The following is a 20449-nucleotide window of genomic DNA, read 5'->3' as shown; positions in this document are numbered from 1 at the left end:
GCTCAGTGGGGCAGTCACTCACATGTTGTGATGGTCAGAGTCATGAGGATAAACAAAAGAGATCCCTAGTACATCTATTATTTTAATTCAGTCTCACTCGATGACCATTATTTATTTTAAGTTGAAAAAAGTTAATGCAGCACTTCCAGCGAACATTATATGAAGCATTTTAAAGAAAATGAAGTAGGCAATGAGAAATTGATTTAGAAATAACAAATATGCAGCCCTTTATCACAGTGGTATTTAGGAACACCGTATTAATATGTGATGGCAAGTCACCTTGTCAGTTTAACATTATATACGTATATGTATGTATGTATATATGTATATGTTTTAAATAATGATATAATGAAGTGCTTTGTTTGTGCCAGACACTATATATAATATCAACGCTAATATTTAGACACTATGAAGTAGGTTTTATTATCATTTGCATCTCTTATAATCTATAAATCTATCATTTATAGATTAAATGACTGACACTCAAAGAAGACAAGCAACCTATCCAAGGCCACATAGCTGCCAAGTAGCAAAGCTAGAATGCAAAGCCACGTCTGTCTGACTCCAAAGCTCCAAGACATTGAGCATTAAGTTCCTCTCCATCCCTTTGCCCAGACCCCTTCCCCCTTTTATTTTTGCCATGATAGGATATCTGACAAGAAAGCAATAACCTTGATAATCCAGGAGGAGGCAGGCAAGCATAGAAATTTTAGCACACACACAAAAAATCATAATGAACTGATGTCTAAATGAATACATGCATCAACCTAGATGTTTATGCTTCTGAATATTTATATTTAGAACTCAGTGTGTGTGTATATATATATATATATATATATGTGTGTATATATATATATATATATATATATGTATGTATATATATGTTGGTTTCAGAGGGCAATTTTAATTTACCTATCAAAATTTAAATTAGCTTATTCTTTGGCTCAGGAATATCACTTCTAGGAATAAAACTTTCAAAGATACTAACATGAGCATACAAAGAAAAGAAACTGTGAAAGTCCTAATATCTATCAATAGGAGCTAATTAAATAATTACATAATCATACAACACAATGGCTTGCAGCCTGTAAAAAGAATAATGCAGATCATTTTGTGCATATTGAGACAAAAGAGGTCCATGATATAGTAAGTTTTTAAAAATTGTAGAGGAATTTGTAGAATGTAGAGATATAGTACATGCACATGCGTAAGTGTGGAAGGGTACAAACCAAACCATTAATAGGGGTTAATTTAGGGTGCTACAATTAAGTGCAGAGAGGCAAAAGAGATCTAACAATTTTTACTTTTTATACTTAAACTGTGTACATGCACACACACATTTATATGTGTGTATGTGTATTGTATTTATATAACATTGGGCATGTACTGATATTCCTTTTGGGAAGAAAAAAATTAATATTTTTCTAAATCCAGTGAGTCAACAAATCTGATAAAATCATTTTAAATTTAGCCATATGCAAATAAATCACGCTACATCTATATTATGGAATACCATGGTGCTGCTGAAAAGAATGTCAGACCAGATTGCACTGACAGGGGAGGAGGTCATGAAATATTAATGAAAAAAAGCACATTGCAGAACAATATGTCTAGTTTGATCTCATTTTTTAAAACACAGATTTATATATTAATTCTTATATGTGCATAACAAAATGCTAGAATATTCAACAAAGTTTAAATAAGATTGGTGATCCTGGGGATTGGGAATGGAGGGGGGAAATGTGAGGACTCTACTTTCTCCTTAATATATATTTGGTGGTTCTAAGTTTTATTAAAAAATTTATTACTCTGATAATTTTTAAGTAATCAAATAATTACTAAAAAATGTAGTTCTAGCAATAGATCACTTTATCTTCATTTTGTTTCAGGTGTCTATAATTTAGCATAACTTTACATGTTTAATTGTGCACTAAGGACTGTACAAAAAGTAAAAATACTGTTACGTGTTTTCAAAATCCTAGTTGTTCTTTCTTCCCATTGCCAATGTAAATCTGGCCCTGTTCACGTAATTTCCTAAATGATGAATGAGTCTCCCATAACATTTTCATGAACAATCTAAACAATCTCAATTTTATCATTTCTTTCCCCCTTGTTAATACAAAGAAACATATCCAAGGCTTTCATTTCTTCACAAATTTGTATTATTATTTCTGAAACAAACAAAACAAACCAGGGCTCCAGAAATGCTCGCAGTGTTCATTTTGGAAGTGGAGCCGCCTCCTCTCTGGTCCACCTCCTCTCTCCTGACCATAGAACTTTGAGTTCTTCTCTAACTGGGAAGGCCCCAGGTGAGACCCCACTGCCCTACAAATCAGGATGCAGTCTTCCCCTTAAGGTCTTCCTCCCCTTAAGGTCGGTTGTCAGCAGGAATGTCTCATCTCTGCTCTAGCTCCTTCCACAGCACTCACACTCCATTATCTATCTGACAGTCTAGTCCTGCTTCTAAGCTCTTACTCATCCATTAAGCTTTCCTTTTTCCCTTCTTGGTTATCTTTAAAGAAACTCAATTCAAGAACCTCTCTGATTTCTCCTCAGGGTTCAGAAGGAAGGCCCTGCCACTTGTGAAGCAAATATAAGTATCTTCCTAATGAGGAAGAGTCCACTCTGATTTTTCCAACTTTTGGCATCTTCCAGGGAGCTAGACATCTCAGAGCCAGACTTCCTCACCATTGGTCCAAAGTGACAGGGCTCTGCAAAGGAATGCTGTGGGAGATGCCTATGATTTCAGCCTGTGTACCAAGGATTATGATCATAGACACTTAAAATTCAAAGGAGCCTAAGGGAGAAAAGAGCCTCAATTAGATCAGCTTGCAAACGGCTCCAAAAGTGAAATAAACAGAATATTATCGGGCCCTTAAAGATACCTTAAATAAAACATTCATTGATAAGATCACATTTCTCCAAAGTGTTTGAAGAAGAAGTATCAGAGAAGAAGTAAATTTGAGCAAGAAATGGGAATTTCGTATAAGACTAAGGGTTGCCCTGTGGTGCTTGTCTCAAATGGGACAATGAATAATACACTGGAGTGAAAGTTGTAAAGTCCCCCTCTTTAGTCATTGGTGGAGTCTGCTTTCACTCATACCAAGCAAAGGATTGGAAAGCAGCCATTTACAGTTGTTTGGAGAGCCAAGATTTCCAGTATGCCAAAGTGAGACTTCTTCGCTTGAAATTCACTTGGAGGATAGGAGGCTAGATGTGATAAATTGGGGAAGCAGCTGTTTCTCTTTGTTTTTATCACAAAGTGGCATGAGCGATTCCAAAGTGATATTAGATGAACAATCCTATTTTTGTGAGTGTTTCAAGATGAAGACCAGATTTTATGAAGTCTAACTATTGGGGGAAAAAAGTACAAATCTGTTCTTTCCCTGAGAAAACACGAACTATATTAACAGAGAATGCCTTTTCAGAATTCTTTTATGTGAATTATAAATCAAAGTTAACATTTAGAATTTTGTTCATGTGATATTAAAAAGTTAATCTCAGTACTCAACCCTATATTTCATGGCGATTCCAACTTAAAATATCTTAAAAGCCAATTTTCAAGATCAAATCTATGGCATAATAATTAAGCATGAAATACATCAACTCCACAACATCACCAATAAAGATTAGATGCCCCAAACTGTGAAAACATTGATAACTAAGCAATTTTATTTGATGACTATGAAAGCTAATTACATGCAACTTCTTTTCAAATTAGTATAAATAGGGCTACATCTATCTTTTTTTTCCAGAGATCTATCATAAATAAAAAACACACACATGGAAATAAACTATAATTGAAAACTTCAAGTACTTAAAAGAAAAGGTCCAATGAATGATAAACATACATGTAAATAATCATAGGATAAACTCTAAAATAATTTAGGAGAAATTTCAAACTTTGTTACAAGTTAAGATTTCAATACCAAGTGTTGCTATGGTATTGGGTAACAACATGAGCTTTAATAATACTTTGCAGGGTTGGAAACACAATTAGTTATCAGCAATCAATTTGTTGACTCTAGTGTCCCCTGATAGCGCTTGCTACCAATGGGAAAATACTGCTTAGGCTCTAACTACAATTGCACACTTCATAACCTGCTAATTAGCACTTAATTTTCCCTCTGCTTGGGGAATAATGATTATTGCCTTCACCTAATACAACAAAGGAGTACCTTTAAGAATCAATTTTTTTAAAAATTAGTTAATGATCTATAGACAACAGCCATCGCTCCATGAGTGCCTTACATATTCCATCAGGATATAATAACCATTACAATTTTCAAGCTCTGCTCGAGATAGTTAATACTATCATAATGTAGGATAGCCACTTGGATTATTTTAGGAATTATAAAACTTTGAACATTTTGACCTTTGATATGAAAATTTCAATCATAACAGTTTTAAACTTGCATGTTAAAAGATTAGGGTGTGACTTATTTGACATGAGATGGCAAAAGAGATAATTTCTATCAAGTAGATTTTTAAAGAGGCAAAGCACAGACAATGAAGGCTAAAGTCTGTCACCTCTTTATTCTCTAAATTTGTAGAGATATTTGATAACATGTGACCATTTTTCTTGGTAAAGAAAGTAATTATAAAAGATGAGAATTGACTTTTAATTTTATCTGTGGTTTTCAATGGCAGACTGGAGACAAATCTTTCTATACTTTCAACAATAAAAAATAAAGTATAAATTATATATGATTTTTTCTTTATGTTTTAACCAAAATAAGTAATAGTATTAAATATTATTTCATTTTTACTGAATCATGTAAATGTCATAATGGAATGAATTTAGTAATGTAGTTTCTCTATCTTAGGATAGAATGCACACTTACAAAAAGCAACGCTTTTCTACTTTCTAAGCCTAAAAACATGCTATACTTCATTCAAGTAAATAGGTTTGAAGTCCAAATTTATGAAATCTGGATTATGATTCAGATGATGATGAAAGCACCAAAATCTAGATATTCTAAGTTATAACCTTGAATTTACAATGTACATATAGTTTGTTTGCATATATATTACTATCAGTTAACTAGTCATACACAGTGAGAGCATGCCAAATAAATGAATATGTACAGTCAAGAAAACGAAGCCAAAGTTCATTCTAGTCTCAAGAGGAGTTAAGAAAGATAGTATCCAAATTTCCAAATTCTAATTTCTAATTCAATCTATTCAATAAAAAATATGACGAACTACCAACAAATGTGGGCCAAAATAATTTAGATAAAAGTGAAACAGCAAAATGACTGCCAAGAAAATTGAAAAATTCATGCTGAACACTTAGAAGTAGAAGATTTTTTAAAAAGGAAGAAGAATATAAATTTTAATTAAGTGACCCAAATTTTATTTGTGGTTTATGGTAACTGAATGAAAGATTAAAGAAGTCATACATTGAGAAAAATTAACTGAAAAGCTCAAGATTTAATGCTTAGATAAGTAAAAACAGAAGAAAACAAAAATAGGTTTGGGTTAAATGAGATATGAAGTAGTTTTATAAAGTAAAAACAAGGAAACTTAGCAATTGTGTATGGGGAAATTTTAAGGAGCAAATTTTCAAAGTAGTACATGGGGAGATGCATGCACAAATCCCATTAGCAATAATGTGTTCCTCTGATCTTGGTGATATTCACTCTAAGTGATGCCATAACTACTATAACAATCCTGCATTTATGACAGCATCCATCTTCTCAGGTCCCTGAAGACAGTGAACTTAGGAGTAGTGTTATTCTTTCTTTTGCATTTACTAATGATACATTTAGTTTTATAGCCACTAGTCACAGATAGACCCTTTTTTATGTCTCACTGTGGTGTGTAATTTTTTTTAATAACTGTATGTTTAAAATAATTAGTACTGCTGGATATAATCACTAATTTCCTAAAACTGAAAAAAGCAACTTAATATTTCTGCATAACAGCTGTAATATACAATATTGCACAGAACTAAATTATTACAAACAGTGCCGGCAGTTTTCTATAAACAGTACTTAAGATAATTGTAAAAAATCATCTTCATTACTGCTTGCTAGCATTTTTTTTAACAGTTTAATTTGGATAGGTTACAAAATACATTCAAATCACACAAATATAATTACTGTAAACCTAAGAAGCTATAAAATGTTCCTGACCAAATCCTTTTGACCCTGTTAATATCTGTTTCTTGTTAATCTAAGGCAAACATTGTTTGTAGCGTACATTTGTTATAAAATATAAAAAAGAGGGGGTGGGTAAGGAAATCCCTTAACAGTTATTATTGATTCCACCATTTACCGACTGAGAGTTAAGTGCTGTTTACAAAACAGAACAGATGCAGATGCTGACAAAAAGGTAAACAATTGTTGCATGGCTTCCTGCCAGATTCTGAACCGATATATTAAACTCCAAGTGAAGCACATTTCCCCTATGGATTGTACTTATTGCCACTTCATTTCCTATGTGCGCCGTCTCTCCATTGCGGTGCCTGGCACTAAGCTATTTCCAGTTCTTTGCTGACCCCTGAGGCCTGCTGCTACCACACACAGCCATTAGAGAAGGGAATTGCATGTGTCTGACACGGCCTGAAACCAATTATTTGATATTTTCTTCAGAATGATGCCCTACTCTGTTGGGAATGAGCAATCATGAAATAATTTACCTCCTGATTTAATTTTTTCCTGCACAAATTAGTTGTAGACTGAGCTGGCTATACACAGATGCCCGTGACATGACTCTGTCTTATCAAGATGATACTTGAAATGAAGCAGTGGGGTCTGAATTGGATAGGTTGGGGAATCCTGCTTTAGAGGCATTGACAAGTTTATCAGATATACTGATTACATGTACTCTCTGTTGAATGAAAATGACAGAACCTTGAAGAACTATCAGGACAGCAGAGAAAACCACAAGGATGCAAACCTTATCAGGGTATTTAATGTTTTCCAACATCTGTCTGATTTCTGGTTTCCTTTTTGTGTCCCAGAAACCTTATCAAAATTTAACGAAAAATAAAAAAAACAAATTCACATTGATTCATAACTAAATGACCTTCACTAAATTTTGTTTTTAGTAATTCTGTTTTCAGATATAGTCATAAAAGTCAAGAAAGTATGTATTTTTTGTAACTCAAATCCCTACAAGTGCTTTATATTTTGTTCTCTACTGTATATGTCCAAGAAATAAGGCAAAACACAAGATTATCACTCATCAGTAAACATAGAAAGCTTGTATAAATTTGCATATGTTTAATCCAAATAATGAAATATTAAGGCCAACTGCTCAAGTTCAATAAAGACAGCACAAATCTCTTTAGAGGGACTGACTAAACATAGGCTTCACCCAAATCTGTGCAGTAATTTTTGTCTATAAAGTTGAGCAAGAAATATTCTCATTTTTACATACTGATTCCACATTAAACCTTAGCTATTAAATCTTAAAAGGGCTGTGAATGCTCTATCTTCCTATTTCTCTTCAGGGCCCAGGCTCCGCTAACTAGACCAATGCACCAATCACTGTGAACTTTATGGCTTTTGTAACCATGACTAAGAAAAATGATAAGCAAAATGCCCGTTAAAAGTATACCCTCTTCAAATAGCTGAAGGGTTATGATTTTATTGTGGGGAAAAAAGGGAACATATGTAATACTTCCAACAATAAAGATATACAAAATTTTTAAAGAACATTAAAATGATGATTATAATTGATTTTGGTATAATTTGGGAAAAAAGGTTTAGGAAGACACTATGAAACAATTTTATAATATAACTTTCTCTGACAACAGTCTTCATAATATTTGGAGGTAATTTCTCTTCTTTTTAGGATAGATTATTTCTCAAACCTCAACAATTCTTTACTCCAGTAATCATTATAATTAGCACTGTTATTTCTTGCTAAAAAGAAATGCTAATATTGAATTTTAAACTTAAAGTAATTTCTACCTTGGAGGACAAATAATATAATGCCAGTTATCCTAAAATCAGCTCAGTATATCATGTTACAGAAATCTAAAATATAAAAAATTCAAATTATTTAGTCTTTTATATCACTGTTTGTAATTATAATTACAAACCCTTATTAGATCCTCATCTCTTACTGGCTCTTACCTGATAACTTGGTACTTCCTATTGTTCTGTTATGCTTAAACTAGTAATAGGGTAGAATATATTTATCTAAATAATAGACAACGGCTTTATATTTTTTTCACTTGATGTTGCAAAGAAATTTCAAAAACAGACATGGACCAGTTTTGCTTTAGATTGAAACATAATTTTCAATAATTTTTCATTTCCTTACATGATCTTCATTCAGATAGCCCAACCATCAAAGTTTGTATGAATGCTTTGGTAAGACCAGAAGAAAATTAAAAATATATGTATAAACAAAGAAATAGAGGTTACATTTTAACAAGCACAGAGGCAAAGGGACTTCTGACTGGAAATCCATTATAAGTTTTAAACATTTTACTTTACCTAAGCCAAGAACTATTTTCTATTTCCACTTGTGGGGGATTGATTGGATGACTCTCAAAGCTATCAGTAGTTTCTCCTGTATAAATTCCTGTGCAGACAGACCAGTCCATATTCAGAAAATGCCTCTTTAGATAAAAAATTTTAACAGTCCCATGTATAAAAAACGCAAATTTCTCAAGTTCAAAAATTACAAGTGGAGATGTTAAATGACAACTACTTTGAGACAAAAGATGCTTTATACCAAATATTTGACTTAGATGTAACACTGATGGTCAAAGATTTCCATACTTATATTTAATGATGGTGAAACTGTTCTATCATAATGTACATTTTCCAAGTTGATTTTCCTAATAAAGAAGGTTGCAGTGCTGGGTCAACCATTCAAATTCTCAGTCTCCAGTTAAAAAGATTCCATTTTTAAAGGACTCTTACCAATCTTTGTTTTTACCCTCTTTGTCTTGAAAATGTATGGGAAAACAAGTTAGATTCTAATAACAGAATAATAATATAATAACCAGAAGCCACATATTACATTTTCTGAGAACCTGAGAAAAAAATGTTAATTGAGTAATATTCAACATTTAAATAGTCCACTGGAAAATGACCATACAGGATGGTGCAAGAGTAAGTTTACAGTTGTGAGTACATAAAATAGAATTTATTCTTGTATTATTATTTACTAATTACTGTATTATTTTCCATAAGAGGCCCGATGCACGAATTCATGTGTGGGTGGGGTCCCTCAGCCAGGCTGGCAATCGGGGCCAATCAGGGCCATCTTGCCCAGTCCTGATCCGGGCCAATAGGGACTGGCCAGCCAGCCAGAGGGACCAAGGGAGGTTGGCCAGGAATGGCAGGTTGGCTGTGGGAGCACACTGACCACCAGGGGCAGCTCCCGTATTGAGCATCTTCCCCCTGATGGTCAGTGCACATCATAGCGACCAGTCGACCAGTCGTTCAGTCAACCAGTCGTAATGGACGAACAACTATGAACCTTTTGCCCCACCATTTATTAAACAAGAATTTAGGGATTCACGATATATAACATAAAAAAACTATGTTTTTATATAAAACTAGAGGCCCGGTGCATAAAATTCGAGCACAGAGTTGTGTGTCCCTAAGCTCAGCCTGCACCTCTCCAATATGGGACCCCTCAAGGGATGTCCGACTGCCCGGTAAGATTGGGCCTAAACAGGCAGTCGGACATCCTCTCACAATCCAGGACTGCTGGCTCCCAACTGCTTGCCTGCCTGCCTGCCTTCCTGATTGCCTCTAACCACTTCTGCCTGCCAGCCTGATCACCCCCTAACCACTCCCCTGACAGCCTGATTGATGCCGAACTGCTCCCTTGCCAGCCTGATTGCCCCTAACTGCCCTCCCCTGCAGGCCTGGTCACCCCTAACTTCCCTCCCCTGCAGGCCTGGTCACCCCTAACTGCCCTCCCCTGCAGGCCTGGTCCCCCCCCAACGGCCCTCGCCTGCAGGCCTGGCCCCCCCCCCATCCCAACTGCTCCCCCTGCAGGCCTGGGTCCCCCCCAACTGCCTTTCCCTGCAGGCCCGGTCACCCCAACTTCCCTCTTCTGCAGGCCTGGTCCCCCCCAACTGCCCTCCACTGCAGGCTTGATCGCTCCCAACTGCCCTCCCTTGCAGGCCTGGTCCCTCTCAACTGCCCTCCCCTGCTGGCCTGATCACCCACAACTGCCCTCTCTTGCAGGCCTGGTCCCTCCCAACAGCCCTCCCCTGCTGGCCATCTTGTGTCCAGATGGGGGCAGGATCTTTGACCACATAGGGGCAGCATCTTGTGTGTTGGAATGATGGTCAATTTGCATATTACTCTTTTATTAGATAAGATAAAGGCCTGGTGTATGGGTGGGGGCAGCTGGTTTGCCCTTGAAGTGTGTCCCAGATCAGGGTGGGGGTTCCCTTGGGGCGTGGGGCAGCCTGGGCGAGGGGCCTGTGGTAGTTTGTAGGCCAGCCACGCCCCCTGGCGACCCAAGTGGAGGCCCTGGTATCTGGGGTTTATTTATCTTCTATAATTGAAACTTTGTAGCCTTGAGCGGAGCCAAGCCTCCTGCTTGCTCCATGGCTACAGCCATTTTTGTTGGGATTTATTTATCTTCTAATATTGAAACTTTATAGCCTTAAGCGAAGGCCAAGGCAAACCAGGGCTGCGGAAAGCTTGGCTTCCTCCATCGCCGGGGGCAACTCAAGCCTCCTGCTCTCTCCAGCTCCGTGGCTGCCGCCATTTTTGTGGGGATTTATTTATCTTCTATAATTTAAACTTTGTAGCCTTGAATGGAGGCCTGGGCCCGCCAGAGTGTGTGGAAAGCTTGGCTTCCTCCATTGCCAGGGAAACCCAATCCTCCTGCTTGCTCCTTGGCCACAGCCATCTTAGTTGGGTTAATTTGCATACTCTCTCCTGATTGATTGGTGGCTGTGGCTTGTGGCTGTAGCAGAGTGATGGTTAATTTGCATATTACTCTTTTATTAGATAGGACAAGAGACCTAAGAATTAGCACTTATTTTTATGCTCATAAGTTCAAGATATAGAGTAACAAATAATTTTCACAGAGGAGAATGGAATTCATAAAAATTTCAGGAATGTTCCATAGCAAGTTAGCAACTGACTTTCTATAGAATGTGACCTTCTCGTTTGCAGCAACCTCATGTTTATTATTTGTTCATATTCTTTATTCAATACAGAATAGTTGCAAAGTGAATCTGTCCACTTTTAGAATAATTTTAAACTTTTAATATTTTTGCAGTAATTTTTATTCCGCTGTTAACATATAGTTTTAGACAATTTCTTTTTCCAGATAAAAAATATGATTTCAAAATCTCAGTGTCTTAATCCTTTCTTTTTCAGTTTATCAGTTTTAAAAATGTGACTGAATGGTTAATAAGGTATATAAATCTCAAACTGACCTATGACCTCTCATGAGAAACCAAAATGTGAGTCATTTTTATCTATCATCCTCAGTATTTGAATGTCATAATTAGAGGACGTAACAAGTGAAATATTCTTTCCACCCTTAGGAAGGACACACAGGTGTTCTAAAAAGGGAGGAAGTCAATAATTGAGTGCAATTTAGTATTTGCTAATTGTTGCTGTATGGAAGCAAAAATAGAACTCAAATTAAATTGTATCTACTTTCTCTCACAAAATATATGTTCCATCTTTCTTGTCTTACTATCTTTAGAACAAAAATTCAGAGGCCTTATAACATTTAATGGTGAATAATTGGGTCAGAAAAATAGAGTCCATGTAGCAGAAAACATTTTAGGTAAAGATATATGAGCTTATGCATAATACGACATATTTACTCAAGCATATAACATATACCTGCCTCTCATACACATATACAGTCAGTCTTAACTTAAAACACCACCAATTCCTTAGGGGAAGAACTTTTGAATGTTAGACTTTTTGCTTATTTTCTTGTAGAAACAGAGTATCAGGGTGGTTATCAAGGGATGAGGAAAAAGAAGAGATACTGGTTAGAGGGTATAAACTTCGAGTTAGAAGATAAGTAAGTTCTGGTAATCAAATATGCTGAATTATTATTATAGTTAGCCATAATATATCATACTAGAGGCCCAGTGCAAGAAAATTCATGTACTGGAGGGGGGGTCCCTCAGCCTGGCCTGCCCCCTCTCACAGTCTGGGAGCCCTCAGGGGCGGGAGGCGACCTGCTGATCAGGGGAAGGCGATGCCCTCATCACACCTCTGCTGCTGCCACTGCCGGCAGTGCAAGCCTTGGCCGGCCCTGGTTACCTGAGCCTCGAGCAGCCTGGGCGGCTGGGCAGCCGACACCTGAGGCTTGCCTGCACCTCAGCCCGGCCCTGGGCGGCTGGGCAGCCAACATCTGAAGCTTGCCTGTGCCTCGGGCTGGCCCTGGGTGGCTGGCAGGCTGAAGGGACAGGGGGACTCCAGAGGCAGGTGTGCGGAGCGGCCGGACCTGCCTGGGGGCATGCGCCTGCCATCCTAGCAGGGCTGAGGGGACTGGGCACTGCCATCTTGTGGCTGTGAGTGCTGCCATCTTTGAGGGTGTGGCAGTCAATTAGCATATTCCCTCCTTATTGGCTGTGTGCCGCCATCTTTGTGAGGGTGTGATGGTCAATTAGCATATTCCCTCTTTATTAGATAGGATACTTGAGAGCTATTAAGAGAGTAGATCTTAACTGTCCTCCTCACCACTAAAAAGTAATACTAATTATGTGATGTGATGCAGGTATTAGCTAATGCTACAATGGTAACTATTTCCCAATATATAAGAGTATCAAATCAAAACACTGTGCATCTTAAACTTATACAATGTTAGATGTTAATTAATCTCAATAAATCTTGAAACAAAAGAGGCTAGCATACATACTAGGCTAGCTTAAGATATATCAACAGATCACAAAATAGGAATTATTAGCAAACACTTTCAAATTGGCATTATGTAGTTTTCAAATGAGAAAAGTGTAGGATAGTTTAGAGAAAAGTAAAACAAAACGACCCCTAAAGTAGAGTTAGCACACAGAACAGTGTTTTTAATGGAATGTGCTATTTCCACCCTGTTTTACTAGGCAGTAGAACACTGTCATAGAGAAAGGTCTCTGGAGTAAGACAGACCTGAGTCTGAATCTAGCTTCACTTGGGAACTCTGAGTAAATTACTTATTATTTCTATGCCTTAGTTTCCTCACTATATAATACAAATAATAAACAATGGTACCTAGCTTGTTGAGTAGATGAGATGAGATAATGAAAGGTTAAATATGATAGTGTACATCAATGTCTGACCCAACTAATGTTAGCTATTGTTACTTAAGGAATGTCTTTCTTTAGTTTCAGACAAAATATCAAAGACCTGGAGAGCAAAAAGATATCTATAATAATAAAAACGTAATATACAAATCGAATGAATGACCAAACCTTCCAGATCATGCTATGACACACACTGGTGCCAGGCCAGCCAAGGTGGGTACAATGCAATTGGTCAGGGGTGGGTGGCCCCCACCATTGCCCCATGAGTGCCCTGCAGAGGGAGGCCCAGGCCACCGGCTGGCAAAGTGATCAATCAATTGGGGAGCTACACGATTGCCCCAAAGAGGGAGGCCCAGGCCACTGACCAGTGGGCTGTGGCAGGTGGGCGGGGTCTCCCTCTGGAGGGCACAATCAATTGCATGATCACCCTGCAGAGGGAGGCCCAGGCCACCGGCCAGTGGGTCGATCGATCAACTGGGGGGTTCCACGATCTCCCCAAAGAGGGAGGCCCAGGCCACCAACCAGCGGGCTGCGGCAGGTGGGCGGGGCCTCCCGCTGCAGGGGCAATCCATCATGGAGCCCTAGCTGGGTGGGCAGGCAGGGCTTACCTCTTTGGGGCTATCAATTGCAGGGCTCTTGGACTGTGAGAGGGTGCAGGCCAGGCTGAGGGACCACCCCCCTAGAGTGCACGAATTTCGTGCACCAGGTCTCTAGTAAACATATACTAAAGATAATATAACATACAACCCATTCAAACCAATCTAGATTTTATTCAAAATAAATATAAATTATTATGTTTTATTAATAAATATGGATAAATTGTTATCATTTTACTCATCTTAAACTGTATTTATTTAATAAATAAAATTTTGTCACTGGGTCAAATATTAGTAATGTTGATCGATTTGGAGCTGGGTTAGCAGTATATACAGCATTAGCGGCAATTACTCATTTAGTTTTCTTTCCCTTAATATGTCTAGCTCAGAACTTTAGACATGGTAGCTGCTAAATGGCTTGTTTATGGTAAGTGCCCCATAGAGCTGAACTGAATTTTCAGGGAGCCCACCCAAACAGTACTGTTTAAAATTTCTTTTACAAATGACAAGCATTTAGTTATACACTTTCAGAAAAGGTCCAATAGCATAGTGGTTGGTAACATAGGTCTTAGAGACATAAAGATCTCCATATGAATCCTGCCTCTGTACAACATGATCCAAGGCAAGCTAATCTAAGCTGCCTTCCTTGTTTATGAAATTAGGATAATAAGGAATGTAATGTACTTAGCACAGTGCCTGACATATGGAACTCATTCATGTAACAAGTGCTTTATACCAAAGTTCAGATAAAGGAGTTTGAGAAAGATCAGTGCACCTTGACTTGTGGAAAATGTTTCAAATTTTGTTATTAAAGCCGACATACACAGTTTTCTCTCACAAATGGGAAAACACCTTAATATCAGCCTTAAGGAGTCCAAAACAACTTACACATATTTTCAACCATATGGATCTTTTCTTCTGTTATAAACTATTTTTAGCACATAAAAAACTTTCACATTGAAAACACGTTATAAGAAAGCAGAAATTCTTTTAGAGAATATAAAAACTTTATAAAATAAGTACACTCATGCAGTGCTTTTAAAATTTGTGTTAAGAATTAAAATGAAAATCTATTTGCTTTGAGTAAAATTGTACTGTTCCTGAATTAACCTATTTTATGTTCTGACATCACCTAAAATTGGCTGATGCAGCTCTGTTCTGTGATGTGTTACAACTTCTGGAGGAAAATAGAAAATTTCAAGAGAAAACATTAAATTATTTGAAAATTCATATATCAGAGTTATTTGGTACTCTTGCATTTTATTAAGGAAGATAAGCAAAAATATAGTGAGCTATATAAATTTGTATAAAGTGATCATGAAGTCAAAGATAGCAATTCAGCAAATGATAATTTTCAAATACTTAAAAAATATAGTTTATAAACCTATTTAGAAATATACCTGAGTTTTATGTAAAAGCATGTCTAATCATAATTTTCAAAATAATTATGTTTTTTACCTTGATTTTTCTCCACTGCTGGGAAATTTAAATGATGACAGGAAAGAGTTTATTGCATCACAACAGTTTCTTTCCTTTGTCTCTATTTTTTGAATAAAATTAGGGATTTTCAAATCATCTTTTACTTGCATATATTTTATAGCAATATTAAATGAACTTTTAAAATCAGCTGTAGTTAAATTGCTATGCCTCTGTAACCAATTATATATAATTTTATAATTAGTATTTCATAATAGCTCTTTATTGGAATTGGCTGACTGAAATATTATAATCTTAAACCTTCAGTTTTAATTAATGCAAATTTCAACAAATTTTCAATAATTCTTTTTACCTAATAATACTTCGGCTTTGGACGATACAATGGATTAAAAATTATACTTTTCCATTATATAGATATATGTGTGTGTTTATATGTATATGTATATATACACATACACACAGTTCCCTTGAAAATTGTATGCAAACAAAAAAACCAAAGTTCCCATTGGCAATATTTTTGGCTTACATTTCCATTATCTTTAATAATTTAAATAACAGGAAAGAAAACACTTCTATTACTATATTTACAGAAAAGGGAATGCATATGAGAAATGTGTAAATAAATTTCATAATATTTAATTTCTTATTTATTTTCAAGTTTTCAATTAGATTTAACTAAATTAAAAAAATGTTAGAAAACTAAAGATATCAAAAGCCTTAAGACAAACAGAAACTTTAAAAATCACTAACCCAAAGCATGCACTGCTCCTCTATGCCTGCTGGAACTCTTGCTTGTTTTAATCACTCGGGCAGCACTTTCTTTGAACTGCAGCTCACAAAAATTTGCAAGAAATTTTGACATTTCTTCTGTAACAGTATCCAGGTAAGTTTCTTTAATGAATTTCACTGTTGAGGATGGAGCTAAAATTTCATGCAGTGTGTTAAAATCCTCTTTTATCATTGAGTATAACCTAAGCATTGTACTTTGGTATCCATGAACCATTATGTCTAAATTTGATTCCCTGCTATAAGAAGGAAAGCAGTTCTGCAGGAGTTTATTCTGTATATTTTGACACTTGACTATAACTTCTGATTCTGGATAAAGAAACAAGAGTTGTTGTATGCACTGCTTTTTCAACAGAATTTTCTGCTGCAAATTTTTTATTTCATTATGGCTTTGTAATTTGACCACTAAGAAGCGTCGAAGATGTAATCTTATATCATCCCATATAGACTTTACATCCATAGAGGAATGATCTTCAACAGAATGAAGAGAAGTCCTAGAGAGGAAGTGGAAAGATGTCCCACTTAGAGTTGATGGAAATGAAATGCTGCTCTGGCAGGAGAGGTCCCAAAGTAAATCCAATATCATTTCTTCTTGATTTTGTTCATTCTTCAACAAATCTTGCTAATGAAAGGAAATTATAATGTTAGAAATGTGATTTATTAAAGGAGTAACAGGAAAAAAGATTTCTACAGTCATATAAAATTTCATAATAATTCATTTCAAATTAGAATTAATACTCTGATGCTCTTCAAGGTGGGCTTTTTTTTGCATTTGACATTTAATCAAGTCAGACATTTTAGAGTGTTAGCTTTATGAATTGTTTAAATTTGCAAAGCCCAGATGATGAACTATATTTTCAGTTAGATTTCTAGACATATAGATTTTAGCCTTCAATGTTATCCACCACTGATATAACATAGGCAGTATAAAAACTACAGCTCAAAAATTCTAAATAAAAACCTATAGTAAAATATCATTTGAAACGTATTCCTAAAATAAGCTCAAGATCACACCGTAATTAGTTGCTGGTGGATAATTTTTATGCCTGAAGTATACTTATTATAAAACTCCAAATGAACATAAAAATGGAGACCTTTAAATATAGTATGTGCCCAGGGGTTACTAATAGCTGCCATTCTGAGAAATAAAATTTAACACATTTAAAGACTTTAACTTTCATTTAAATTCCTTTTTGAGAGCCATGTCAAGAAAGATTTTACTTTGGAAATTAATCTGAGAAAATTTCAATTCTCTCTAAGAAATAACTAACTCAAAATAGGGAAACAATACTCTCAGAATCTTTCCCCAAAAGATGCTATGAGAGAATTTCATTATACTTCCCATGCCAAGAGAAAACAATGGTAGGTGTAATTATGAATAGTAAAGGGACAAAAAATTACTTTCTTTTTGGACTTTAAATTTTACATGTACACATTCCCTTTACATAATGACTTTCCTAATTATGTGTATTTCAGTTAATACCGAAATTAGCTTATATTCTCTAGGTAGCAACAAGCTCATTGCAAGAAAAATGGAAGCAAGGTTCAAGTGGCATAAAATCAGGAAGTTTTTGAAATTTTTTATTGACAAAGATACCACAGATCACAACTCCTGGACAAATTCCAGGAATGTGCTTTCAGTCATCCTAACCACTGCAATGTCTGATTTAATATTGTATTTTATTATATAAAAAGCACTTTTTCACCTGGCCAGTGTTGCTCAGTGGTTGAGCATTGACCCTTGAACCAGGAGGTCACAGTTGGATTCCTGGTCAGGGAACATGCCCGGGTTGCTGGCTCAATTCCCAGTAGGGGGTGTGTAGGAAGCAGCAAATCAATGATTCTCTCTCATCATTGATGTTTCTATCTCTCTCTCCCTCTCCCTTCTTCTTTTCAAAATCAATAAAAACAAACATTTTAAAAGCACTTTTCTATACAGTCTCTGTCTTATTTATTATGGAAATGTAGCATAGATATTTAAAATCCCAATCTACAGATGAGGACACTGAAGTGCATGTTAAGTCACTTTCTGAACGTCACATACAATAAAGTATAGAACCCAGCATGAATCCCCAGCTTTATTCTCCTTGTCCCCGTTCAACCTACTACACTCTATGGAGCCATAAAGCGTATTGGCCTTTCGGCACCTTCTCCTTCTTCTCCATGATATTTTTGGAAAAGAAATGTCCTTAGAGTCCAGGGTATCATTAGCATAGTAAATTCTATAAAGCAAGTGAGTCATATTAGTGCTGCAATCTTGGGTTTCTCATTTAAAATAGAGGGTGGTCAATAACTGTAAATATTTGATCAAGTATAATAGATTACAGAGGTTTAAAATATGTATTTAGTATGATTGCTTACATTTAGAAAATAACGTCAGGATAATTGCTATAATGAGGACCTCTGTTTCTTATTTAAACAGCTAGATAAATAATAAATAGAAAATTTTCTATGAAAAAATATTTGTATGAAAAATAATGGACAAATGATTGACAATTTTATTATGTAAAAACTTGATAATAAGGTTATTTTAATATGGATCTGTTTTAATAATGTGCTCTTTCCTCAAAATAACATGATCAATTATGTGAAAAAAACCTAGATCTCAAACAAGTCTATCAGTCTAATGAATTTGAGCAAAACTAAGGCGGCCTTTGCCCTGCAGTGAATATAGAATGACTTATGTGTGACAGATTAAAAGATAATTAAAAGCTTTTGCTTTTAATTAAATGAGAAAGCATTATTACATCAGTATTAATGAAATTCAATACACATGCCTCTTAATAGAAATTAAAGGAATAACTATATCCATATTTATTCTTCAAGGCTCCACCTTCAAGAGATAATGGGTGAGAGGATTTTCTTAAAAGAATAAGGCTTCAGGGCACATAGTCTTCCTTTCTCTTCCATTTATTACTAGGTAAACATTAAAGAGACATCTGCAATAATAACAACAGCCAAAAACTATTTTCATCTGATTCTATCATGCTAAGCCATCTACAACCTCAAGATATTTTCCACATCTGCCTTAGTCAATGTTTGATGTTTAGACAAAAACCGTGCCCCCTTTTTTCCCTAAATTAAATCAAAACCATAGCTATGGAAATACTGCTTTCTAACACTTGTGCTGTTTCTTTGGGAGATAGTTTTTGCAAGCTAACCACCTTGGTAGATACAGGGGTCATAAAATAAATGTTTTTATTGAAAACTACAAAATCTTATTCAACATAGAGGGTGGTCAGTATCAAGAAATTACCAATGTAATAATTCTCTACCAATTAACAGTGGTTTCATATAAATTGCTGCCTTGATTGAAAATAACTGGGCATGCCTGCAGGTTGAGGATGAAGGGAATGATAAGAAAAGGCTACTTAATAGATACAATCAATTGTGATCTGATTATGCTTAATAATGATCTCAGAGAAAATGGTAGTGAAGGAACACAAAATGTAATAAATATAAACTTTTCTGGTAAACAATTGTGGTAGATATATACTTTGTGGTATACGTTACATCATAAATCAGCCAAGAGTTATGTTTAATCTCCACTTATATAAAACTTAATTTTATTGATAAAAATCATAGAAAAAAAAAAACCCAAATAGCTCACTGGATTACACTGGGGATACAGTAACAAAACAAAACATAAACCCCAACCCCTAGAAATGCTAATTTGGTCACTAAAATAAATATTTACAAATTGAAGTTGAATGAATTGTATTCCTTATTCACCCATCCCACTCCACTATAAAGCAAAGATATTTATTTTTTTTACCAGTGTTTTGAGAAATTTTATCAAATCTCCATGGGGAATAGAAGGTGACTTGGATGAATTATAATTATAGTTATTTAACCATTCAAAACAGTCAGTTGTTGTCTGTAACTGCACATCTGGACATTGTTTGTTAACTTCAGACTGTATTTCTTTAATGCAATGTTCTATGCTATAAAAAAGAAAAGAAAAAATTATTTTGGTAGAAAGTAGGTAATAGCTCCATCTCATAATATCACATGCCCTGAAATGTTTTATGTGGTATCTGGTTGCATACAATTTATAAAATTATAAAACATTCATATGATATGAAAATAATAACAAAGAGACTATATATTTTCAATTAATCATTGAAACTGAAAGTTCAAATTTTCTGGAAGTTTCACTTCAAATGCAATAGAGGAAATACAAGATATTTAGCTGCTCAGAGATAAATTAGAAATTCTTTTGTGTTAAAACAAATATCAAGTACAGATGCAATGAAATAATGGTCTTCTTGATAGGCAGTGGATGAAAGGCAGAGACAAAATACTCTTCTTGATGGCTGAAGACCAGAAATGTACATTGTCTACTAATAGGAAATGACTATATAAAATTATGAAAGACTTCAATAAATGGAATATTAAGAGGTCACAAAGCAGATACCAGGAGCCT

At 35.5% G+C, this 20449-nt stretch overlaps 1 protein-coding gene across 1 annotated transcript in view; it reads right to left on the bottom strand.

Moving 5' to 3' along the window:
- KIAA0825 overlaps positions 1-20449 on the bottom strand; it is a 373779-nt gene that overhangs the window by 288721 nt on the left and 64609 nt on the right. Inside the window, exons 4-5 of the mRNA XM_080678353.1 lie at positions 19799-19967; positions 15988-16645 (exon numbers count right to left, since the gene is read on the bottom strand). Of these exons, the coding sequence (XP_080534479.1) occupies positions 15988-16645; positions 19799-19967 (827 nt within the window). The remainder of the gene's footprint in view (positions 1-15987; positions 16646-19798; positions 19968-20449) is intronic.

The sequence above is a fragment of the Plecotus auritus genome, assembly GCF_963455305.1.
Source record: "Plecotus auritus genome assembly, chromosome: 7".
In the NCBI taxonomy this organism is placed as follows: domain Eukaryota; kingdom Metazoa; phylum Chordata; class Mammalia; order Chiroptera; family Vespertilionidae; genus Plecotus; species Plecotus auritus.
This window is presented reverse-complemented; position numbering and strand designations above follow the sequence as displayed.